Source organism: Glycine soja, chromosome 17 (assembly GCF_004193775.1).
Source record: "Glycine soja cultivar W05 chromosome 17, ASM419377v2, whole genome shotgun sequence".
NCBI lineage: Eukaryota > Viridiplantae > Streptophyta > Magnoliopsida > Fabales > Fabaceae > Glycine > Glycine soja.
In genome coordinates, this window is record NC_041018.1 from 18,706,930 (window position 1) to 18,718,108 (window position 11,179).

Here is an 11,179-nt window from a genome sequence, read left to right on the forward strand (position 1 = left end):
GTGATATTATAGGATAAAAAAAATGATATCACAAAAGATACTATTATAAAATTTAACTAACACCTGCTATAAAACATTCACTATTCAAAACCTTAATATTTAAGGTTTTGTATGAATATGCTTATGGTAATAATTTAACTTGAAATTAATATACTTTTGCATCAATTATTCGGCATAATATCAATATTTGAATATATTGTGACCTTAAATCCTTAGACATTATTAGAATTATCTTATTTAAGTTATCATCCGTTTTAGTGTTTAATAATTCATCACAATATTATTTTGAAAAGAGTCTTTGTAATATACATGAAATCCTAATTAAATAAGTAATCTAAGTTATCCTAACACCATATTTTTAACCTCATGAGAATCTGAGGTCAATTAGTAAATTTCGATCAATTAAAAAGATATATTAAAGAAATGTATTATATAATGTTTTGTTAACGAATAATCTTGAGTCTTTTCTGAATATTGGATTGGGGGGCTTGACTTTTAGGCACTCAAGCTCAAGGGCTTATAGGTTTACTCAAGGGGAATTATTATTATAAAAAAAGAGAGTAATGAATTACTCATAATTATATTCAAAATCCAATAAAATCTAATAGATATAAGTATTAAAATTCTAAACTCATCTTTTTTTATTTTTATTTTTTATATTTGTATCCATATCCGTCTTGTCTCTTGCTGGAATGGGGAAACCCATTTCTGACCCGCCCCAAAGTCATTCCTAGTGTAAATAGCAAATATGATAGTGCTAACAGAAGCTCCCTTTCTCAATTGAGACTCTCAACACAAACAAGGTCCAATCCCTCAGCCTTTCCCTACTGTTCTGCCTCACGCACTGTTTCTTTTTCTTTGCTTCGCTATTTCAAACATTCACTCCAGTTCTCTCTCTCTCTCTTGTTTGTTTCTTCTGGAACAGAATGGCGGTGGTACTTAAAGACATGTGTTTCTTCAACAACAAGGTGCTACTGTGTGGTCCTCACTTCTAATAATAAAACCACTTGTCCTTTCTGCTGTGAGCAACATAGTGCTTCTTTTTTTTGCTACCCTCCCAAGTTACCATCATTCCTCTTTCTTGTTTTTGTTTTCGTTTTTTAACCAAAAAGTTTCAAACACACTGCAAGTGGGTCTTCCCTCTTTTTTTTTTTTTTTTCTTCACACTTATTTTTGAAACTCATTGCTTCCAAACCAGAGAAGAAAAAAAAAATGAATACTTTGAGCTCCCTCTACATGTTTCGATCCAACCCATTATTCATAAATGTAACTTTTTCTTTTGCAGCTTGTGTAGCTAGAACAAGTGCTTCTAAAGTTTCTGTCTTTCATCCTTTGCAGCACCAAATTTGATGATACCCCAATTTGCTTTTTTTTTTAAAAAGATTTTGTTGGCTTTGACATGTTTGTGATGTTTTTCTCTCACTTGGGTTGCAGGACATTCTGGTTATAAAGCCTCAGAAGAAATCACCACTGTTGTTAAGGATGTCGGTGTTGATCTTCTCAATGGTGTGTGGTGTTTTCATTTGTTCCGTGTGTCTAAAGCAGATAAGCACTCATGCAAGGACTATGCTTATGGAGTTGCAAATTGAGAAGCCTTCTCGGAGTAGTAGTAGTAGATTGAACCTAAAAAATGATGTTCCTTTGTTACATTACCCCAAGCCTGTGTCTTTCAACAGGTAATAATGTGAAGTTTCCATGTATTATGGTTATTTTGATTTTTGGCTTTGGTTAGGGTATTGTTAATTGACTTTTTTGGCTTTGGTAGGAGTGAGTGTGCTGGTAACCCTGTGCGGTTCTTTGCCATTTTGTCGAATCAGAGATCTGGCAGTGGGTGGTTTGAGACCCTTTTGAATAGCCATATTAATGTGAGCTCCAATGGGGAGATTTTTTCAGTTAGAGAAAGAAGAGTAAATGTTTCTACCATTGTACAGACTTTGGACAAAGTTTACAACCTGGACTGGCTCAGCAGTGCTTCCAAGAATGAATGCTCAGCTGCAATTGGATTTAAGTGGATGCTTAATCAGGTAAAAATGCTCTCTGTTGAGTCTCTGTTTAAAATTTAGTGAACTGATTTATGTTTGTCAGATACCTACTTTAAAGTCTTAAACTTTGTGTTTTAAGAAAGAAAAAAATGCTATTTGTTTTGTAGGCATAAATGCCTTTGTATTAATGGCTTAGGTTGCAATGTAATTTGATACCTCCTACGGCTTCCTTAATGTTTTTGATGTGAAGGTTATCTTAAGTGAAATTTGACCCATGTGCTTGACTTTGAAAACAAGTACTTTCTCTGAGACTCTGGAGTCTGGAACATTGTTATCAATTTCTGTATACCAGTTATGATCATTGACTAGAGTAGGGCTTCCTTGTTGCATATTAATATAATTTGATATGGGCAAATTACGCTTGTACCCCCTGATGTTTATCTATATTATACCTGATGCCCTTGTCATTTTTGAACCTATGTAATAATAATAATAACAACATTAGACTGTGTACCCTTCTGTTTGATACAGATCACCTGTGATTTCTTATGATTTATATGAATTGAGGGAAGTCGGTACAATGTCCAAAAAAGAAGGGGTGCTGAGTGTAATATCATAAAATTTCAGGGTGTGAATGTATTTTACCAAATAATCTAATGTGTGAGATAGGAATAGTGACGATTTTTACCAGAAGGAGATGACAAGGAATAACATGAGCCTGATAGGACTTTGGAGGCTAAATTGCATTGATTTGGAAACTACTGAAATAGCATTAATAGCTAGTAAGACTGGTAGAGCCAAAAGCTAAATTCAATAAAAGAAGGGATATTGAGTGTAATATCAATAAATCTTGGGTATGAATGTATTTTGCAATATAATCTAATATGTGAAATTTATAGAGTAAACATTTTTTTTTTGTCTGATAGCAGTAGTGACAACTTTAACTAGAAGGAGATGAAATGAAATAACAAGAAGCTGATTGCAAGCTAAATTAATTTGGAGACTACTGGATTAACATTGTAGCAGGTAAAACTGGTAGAAACAAATTCTAACTTTTGTGACACTATGGAACCAAAAAGTATAGTTAAGCTTATTTCATCAACATAGGTAATTTGTCATCCATCTGTCCATGAGAGAGCAAATTGGCAATTGTCTTGGGATTCAGTATTTGGTGATGCATTCATGTCACATAGGAAGGCAGATGATAAATACAGATTTGCTTTGTTTGCGATTATTTTGCTGTTGGTTTTGCCCTTGTGGCTCAGGCTTTGAAGTTTGTTTTATTGATTAGTATTTAGTAATAGAAGAATATAAAGACATCTGATTTCATGCAGGGGCTAATGGAGCACCCTAAGGAAATAGCAGATTACTTCAACAGTAGAAGTGTTTCTGTCATATTTCTTTTCCGAAGAAACTTATTACGGAGAATGGTATCAATGCTTGCCAACTCTTATGATCGTTATGCTAAGCTATTGAGTGGAACTCATAAGTCTCATGTTCATTCTACAGAAGAGGTCTCTCTCTCTTGCTTTCCCTTAATTTCTTTTAACATAAAATGAAACTCATTTGGCTTTTTTTAGGCTGATACTCTTTCAAAGTACAAGCCTACCATTAATTCTACATCATTGCTGGCTGATTTGAAGGATATAGAAATGAGAACTGCAAAGGTGTTGGAATACTTCAACACCACTCGGCATATGATCCTGTACTATGAGGATCTTATGCGAAATTGTACTGTAAGGGCTTCACCATAAACTCCTTCATTTTGTACTAAAGCTGCAAGAATTACCTTTCTCTATGCATATTACAAGCACCATTTACGAGTATTAACTTCAATACGAGTCACTGTCAGTGATTTTGGGTTTAGCTGCATAGTTGTCCCAAAGTACTATAATCTAGGAAGAAATTTCAATTTTATCATGCAAATTATACCACAGTTCTTTCCCTCTCCTCCTAGTCTCTTTCAATGAAAAGCTGTTTTGCGTGAAGCACTGCCATATTCAACAAAGTATATGTGAAATAATGAAGCTGTGAGTGGGTGAATTAGCACATACTTTCTTGAAAATGAATTCAATTAAAACTTACTGATTTTTTTTCCCTTTTTGGTTGAATGGGAAGGGTGCACTTCTGGTTAACTTTAGATCTTTGTATTTCTTTCATGTTTCAGAAGCTAAAAGATGTGCAAGAGTTTTTAGGATTGCCACAGATGGAATTAACAAGCCGTCAGGTTAAGATACACAGAGGACCATTGTCAGATCACATTAAAAATTGGGATGATGTGAACAGGACACTAACAGGAACTGTTTATGAGAGTTTCCTCCACGCCGATTATTCATCTTAACCTCTAACTCCTGGAAAGGTGTAAATATCAACACTGATTTTGTCCCGGGAAATAGTTTGAAGTTTTGGTGCTGGTTGCGGTAAGAACACTGTCTCTGCATTCCGATATTTCTTTTCACTCCATTGATGAGATGTATGTTTCTTTGTAATCTTTTTATTTTTGTGCATTCTTGAATGACTTTGTATATTCCCAGCTAATTTATTAGTAAAGATGAGCATTGGTTTTATTCAAACGAGTTTTCTATGTTCTATTCTTTTTTTTTCTTTTGTTATTTTATATAATATAATTGAACTGTATAAATGATTTGGAAGTCTAAGTGAGTGTTTCTAGCAACAGAGTAGGTAGTTTCCTATCTGCTTGTTTTCACTTTGTTTTCAATAGTCTCTTTCTGTATCCCACATTATTCGTTGACAATGGAAACCTTTAAGTACCTTTTTGGTTGAAATTATTTCTGACGTTTACTTTTTAAAAGCTTTCTATAGAAGTTGGTAAAACAGGTGATTATTTCTCTAAAGTAAGCTGAATTGAGCATGCACTAACAAAGATACACATGTCAATTAGGATCTGTTCTTCACATAAGAATTGAATTACTTAATTTGTAAGTTTGTTTGGTTTTTGTTAAGTGATGTGTAATTACCATTACATATATCTTTCTCGGTCTTTTGACTAAGATAAAGTGTAATTATCATTACATATTATGTTTGTTTTAGCGTTAAAATTTCACGTATTCCCTCTATCTCTAATTATAAGGTTATTTCAATTAATTTATGTTACACAATTAATCACATTAAATATGTCAATTATTTGTATTATTATTTTAAAATTATTTTTTTATCTCTTTATCCATTTAATTATTTTTATTAATATTTGGAAAGAGACTAATTAAGTATGAGTATCTAAGAAAAAAATAATTAATGTATTTAAAAATGAAAAAAGATCTTAAAAAAATAGACAAACTAATTTTTAAAAATGACCTTATAATTAGATTCAAAGGGAAGATATGAATATTTTTGCGTCAAATTGGTTAAAATGACATTAGAAGCAACTTGGATTTGCTTCAAGTAAGGCGTGTCACATTTTGCCAAAATACACACATAAGGTCTTGTAAAGTCTAGTAGTGTAAACTAGGCCTTGAAACGAGACTTTTTGGTATTAAGAAATGGTTACTCCTTAAAATGGTTATGCTCTTCATAACAAATAAATTGAAGATTTAGAAATGAGGTTGTGGCAGGGAAACGATAAATTTCAGTTTAAGCAATATGAAACTAAATTACAATTTTGACTAATGAATGGCCCCAGCACAATACCATCAACCGAACAGCCTGTAATAATATGAGAGACATATGGTTTTGATATTCCACTGATTACCTCCATCAACGGCAGCTGCTTCCTGTTTGTTGGCACCACGTAAAAGAATAACTAGTTTATTATTTGGCTTTTCAAAAGAACATTGAAAGAAAGTAGCTATTTTTCAAAGCCAACCATTTGCTAAACATGTAAGATGTTTTTTCACTCATCATTTGCGGCTTATGATTTTAGCCCATTAGGCTGGAATATATTTTTCGTTTGTATAATTTAGTGTTTTTGTCATTTTTGTCTTTATAATTTTATTTTTTTACGTTTTAGTTCTTATAAAATGAGTTTGTTTTATTTTTTTTTAAAGTATAATTGATAGCGTTTTGAATAGTAAGAAAATGCTTTGAATAGTAAAAAAAAAAAATACTATCTAAAACATTTTAAAGAAAAAAAACAAAACAATGACATTTTGTAAGGACTAAATCAAATTTTTTTATAAGGACTAAAATGAAAAAAATTATTAAATTGTGAAATAGAAAAATGTATTTAAACCTTGATTTTATTTTGGTGACATTTGATATAGAATTTCTCTTTATTTAACATTTTCGTTACACTGCGATAAGATTGGGTTATTCTTAGTGATTTTTTGAGATTTTTCCCCCTTATTAACAAACTCAAAAAAAATAAATTAAATTGTCAGTGTGTTATATAGTACTAACTTGTGAAGGAATTTTAATATTTATGATAAAAACAATTAATTGCTTAAAATGTAAATATAATCTTTGCTACCATTTCTAGGTATAGTTAATTATGTTTGACATTTAACAATCTGAATATTTTGTTGATCGGACCGTTACCTATTTGAATAAAGCTGTAGTTATCAATCATGCAACTTATTTACTTTAATGCATCTGCTTAAGCATCACATCATTTTGATTTTGTCCACCTTTCAATGCAAAATTTGCTCAATCTCACCAGCAATGTGTCATTTGTTAATATTTTAAAACCATATTTTATGTTTTTTTTATTTGGTATCATTATAATTAACATTTTACGTTCCTCAATATATCTTAGATATTTCTATAAGTTTTAATCATTAGGATCAATTATGAGACTAATCCTTAGTCGGGACTTAATTACACTTAAAGTTTATCATCTCTCTCTAAGAGTATATTCTGCGAGTATCGAATTCAGTCTCCCAACAAATAGCCCATATAAAAGTTGTAGATTGTTCTCATTAAACAAAGAGAAAAAAGGTTTTGCATTGACAATGTAAAAGGTTTTACACAACCATCCAATTACAATTCACCATGTATTGTAAGTTTGTTGACTTTTAAAATAATTATTTTAAAGTAATTTGAATGATGATTTGTGATTGGATGACAATATAAAATCATTTTACACTATCAATGTATAGACATTAAACTCTTAAACAAATGTGAAATATCTTTTTTCATACTATGGAAACAAATAAAAAATGTAGACAAACAACTCGAGTTATAGTGGGATTTGTCAACTTAAGGTCATGACATAATATCTTTTGTTTTAGACTACCATGTAATAATATGATGTCAATGATGAAAGACATTTATATCCTACACCAAAAGACTAGGGAACAAAAATACCCTTTTAGCATACACCCCCATTCCAAAAGGACTATTTCATAATAGGATACTATTCTAAAATAATTATTTTGAAATATAATTTTTCATACTTGGAATAATTATTCTGAAGTAGGTTTCAAAGTGTTTATCCTATTTGAGAATATGAAAAATTATATTCCAAAATAATTATTTCACAAGAGTATTCTATTCCCCTAAGCTTAAGGAATTTGGGTTTTTAATTTTCATGCAGTTGTCGCAGTACATCGACGATTCCCTCACTCTTCACATCAAGCACCTCCACGATATTTTCTACAGTGCCTCACGAACGCTTCCGATAACCCAAATGTTTGAATTGTCTAATGCCATTATCAATTTCATCTAGTTTTTGTTCGGGTTTGCTGATCGCGATCGGTTCTAGGACCTACTGCTCATGATGATGCGAAAGCTGATCGAGACACTTAATTTCAGCCAGGAGACTACTGCTTAGGAGGTGTTCAAGCTTCTCATTGAGCTTGCGGGGACCGAGCTATGATTTCTATGGCGGTAGTTGGTGGATGTTATTGGAGCTATGTTGTAGATAACTAAGGCAAAGTTGCTTGAGGAAGGGACTCGACATTTGGCGATTGTGTTTGTGATTACTCTTGAGGAGACGAGGGAGCGCGAGGGAAAAACAATGTAGGACAAAGTGCGAGGGCACAAGAATTGGCAGGGAAGAGGGAGCTGCTTGGGTGGTGTAGGGATTCGCAGGGGAGAGGATGTACTAGGGCTGAGGGCATTTTTGACTATTTGAAGCTTTTTGGGAGGTGTAGAATTAAATTGGAAAGTATAGGATACAAATGTCATGGTTGAACCAGCTGTCACATATACATGGCCACAGATTTGGCCCAAAAAAAGGGGACATAATATTAAGCAAATAGCAAAGGCCGGTTTATAATGTCCAAAAAATCATCATCCATTTTTTTGGGTCATCTACCTCCCTTTCAGATTATAAGTTTTTTTTTTTTTTTGGTATATATCATAATCCGATTATAAGACTTCTAAAAGAAACAAAATTCTTCCTCCAAAATACAACTTGCATACCTTTTACATTAATAATAATAGCTAACATACGAGATGAAATAAAATATAAATATTTTATTTTAAGTATATGAAATTTAAACACTGCATCATGTATTAAAAAAACATTTTTAGAAAAAAATTGGTGCTTCCCAATTCTGTATCACAACCAGCACTTTAAGAATATTCTGCATCAAGAATTTCTGTTTGCCAAATGGAGCCATTCTGATTTCTGAGTATTGACCCAACCCAAAATGATTTAAATACAGGATCTGATGCACACCATTCACAATTTTTTTGATCCATTTCAATTAAAAGTGTTTATTTTTATAATTTATCCTTCATTAAAACTTGATATATAAGAAAAAATCATTAAAACAAGCACTTCAATTAAACGAATTGTATTTTAGAAATAGTAATATTAGTTGAAATTTTCTTAAGTTTAAAATTAATAAATTTTTTTTTCTTGCTCTTATATTTAAGAGTAGAAGAAAGAGTAGTTTGTTAACCTATCATTATCAATTTCTTTTAATAAATTTAGTTTAAATGTTAGAAAGACAACACATAACTGCACAATTTTTAGGTTTATGAAAGGTACAGTAATATTTTGTGCGGCCCAAGATTGCACCATTATAATTAAATTCTCTCGGGGAAATTCTTAGGTTTATGAAAGGTAATAGAAGACTCTCTTCATACGAGTTCGCTAGATTAAATTATTCAACAATCAGTATTTCATCACTTTTACTAAATAGTCACAAATCTTTGTATTATGTGATAATGCGTTACTTTTTTTGTCGTTGTTAAGCTAGATTATGTGTTAGTTACTGATTGATTCAGTTTTTCCAACTAATGTAAACATAGTCTGTACATTTTTTTTCTTAAGAATAATTGTTAGCTTTTGTTAAAATGTTAATGGGAGGATTTGGATTAACAACTTTTCTATTATTTTTTATCACCAAATTAATTTTATAACTCCAAACTCTATACATTTAATAATAGATAACCCAAATTTAACATTTCCTTTAATGGTCAATCCTCTTTTAATTTAAGAACATGCTCCATATTAAAATGAATCTGAAAATTGATTTAATTGCATTAAATTTGAAGCCCCTGCAACCCTATACAGGGCCATACTTTATTGTTTCCGCATGTAAAAAGCTGTTCGCTTTATTGTTTCCGCATGTAAAAAGCTGCCCGAACAGCTAAAGCAACTTGATTTGTTAACAACTGTGTTACTTAAATCTTTTACCCCATGTTCACACACACACACACACACACAGAGTCATAGATCACGCATACATGGTAGCTTTCCCCACAGGATTGATGGTATTTCTTTGAAGGAACTGTTTAAAATATTCAGATTTAGATGGGAGGGAGGTAACGGGTGGAGTTATTTAAGTAATTTTTGAAAAGGGAGGTATATTGAATAATTAGGAGAGGTATGTTTAACAATCGCCGAAGCCTATGTGTTTTGCTTTTATGGTAAACAATTAAATATTACTAGACACACCTCCCCTTATACTATTTCACCCTTTTACCAATTTTTGTATTTTTTTCTCTTACAATACCTTTTCTCCACCATTTAATTTTCATATCTTATTTTCTTATCAGGTAAACATTTGGGAAATTAATTTATCATATACTAATTTATGAAATGTGTTAACTCTAGAAATTAAACTCCAATTTTGATTCAATGCCTTCATTTTTCAAAACCCTAACCCTAAATCATCATTCCCATCCACATTAATCATAGTTGTGTGCTACAATGTGTTGTTACATCGATCTCCTCTAGACAAGGAGTTCCTGCTTCAGATCTAGGGGGAACTAGTCTTAATACTTGGATGTGATGTTGCTAGATCTGGTGTCATCAATTTTGCTACGATGACCAACACAAAGGTAATTGAAGGGTCTTGTATTGGTTTTGGGATATTTTGCAAATGTGGTTACAGTGGTTTTGGCGATGTGCACAAGATAAGGAAGATGGGGAAGTTTCCAGCAAGATGCAATGCTTTAATCAGTTGAGTTTTTTTTTTATTTCCTTATTTTGAATCAATTCTGGAGATTGTTGGCTGTGTTTCTGAAATGTAGCCCTGATGGTTGCGTTTCTTCTTCTCTTGTACCATGAGGAATGGGTGCATTTTGTTTCAGAGGGTATCTTTGGAAAAATAAATACAAAAAAATGAAAGGGAGTTATATAAGTAAAAGTAGAGGTATATTTAGTAAATGCCCAAATAAATTAATCATGCTTCAGAAATACATACACAAATAGTATGTGTTCACACACAAGACAAAAACATTTTATGACTTTAGACTTAGAGCACGAAATAATATTTCACGACCCAATGGACATTTTTCAATAACTTTTTTTTTAAATTCTGTAAAAAAATAATTTTTTTAAATGTTGCTTTAAATTTATTTTTTGAAGAAAATTGGTATTAATCCCTCTAGCAATAGTTGCAGAATAAAAAATAAAATAGTGTTGCAGGATAATAGATACAATCTTTGGAACAATTTTAATATTGTACCACCTTGACATTACAATTCGGGTATGTTTATAAAAGTAATAGATACAAATTAAAATTCTCGTCTTTTTTTTTTTTATAAATATTATATAAAAAGTATATGCGTTCCATTTCATTTTTATCTAAAATGTCACCACTAAACATTCCCTTAATTAAAATAAAATAATTTAAACTACATATGCTAATGTACTTTTATGATCGATCAAGATTTACTCTTTCTATTTATCACTAAATATTCCCCACAACCACAAATATGAAAGGTGATGAATTTAGAAATTTATTAGTATCATTACCTTACATTTTGATAAGATGTAAAATACAGGTGCATGCGATTAATTTGTTAGTAGTTTAAATAAAAGTAAGCTTATTAATCTAATA

The 11,179-nt window shown here is 31.4% G+C and overlaps 1 protein-coding gene across 2 annotated transcripts; it reads left to right on the plus strand.

Moving 5' to 3' along the window:
* The first annotated feature begins 739 nt into the window (after positions 1-739).
* On the plus strand, positions 740-4,555 carry LOC114392847. 2 transcript variants are annotated; one of them, XM_028354083.1, is made up of 6 exons: positions 740-968; positions 1,435-1,676; positions 1,766-2,024; positions 3,317-3,496; positions 3,563-3,718; positions 4,150-4,555. In XM_028354083.1, exons 1-6 carry the CDS (start codon positions 927-929, stop codon positions 4,321-4,323), a joined length of 1,053 nt encoding a protein of 350 aa, XP_028209884.1. In that variant the 5' UTR covers positions 740-926; the 3' UTR covers positions 4,324-4,555. The 2 variants fall into 2 exon arrangements, with proteins under 2 accessions (XP_028209884.1, XP_028209883.1); XM_028354082.1 differs by lacking the exon at positions 740-968 and adding an exon at positions 1,001-1,266.
* Positions 4,556-11,179: the final 6,624 nt, after the last annotated feature.

Coding starts and splice junctions, on each gene's coding strand:
- LOC114392847 (XM_028354082.1), top strand. CDS start 1,213: ATGAATACTTTGAGCTCCCTCTACATGTTTCGATCCAACCCATTATTC. Junction 2,025..3,316: donor TTAAGTGGATGCTTAATCAG/GTAAAAATGCTC, acceptor GATTTCATGCAG/GGGCTAATGGAGCACCCTAA. Junction 3,497..3,562: donor ATGTTCATTCTACAGAAGAG/GTCTCTCTCTCT, acceptor GGCTTTTTTTAG/GCTGATACTCTTTCAAAGTA.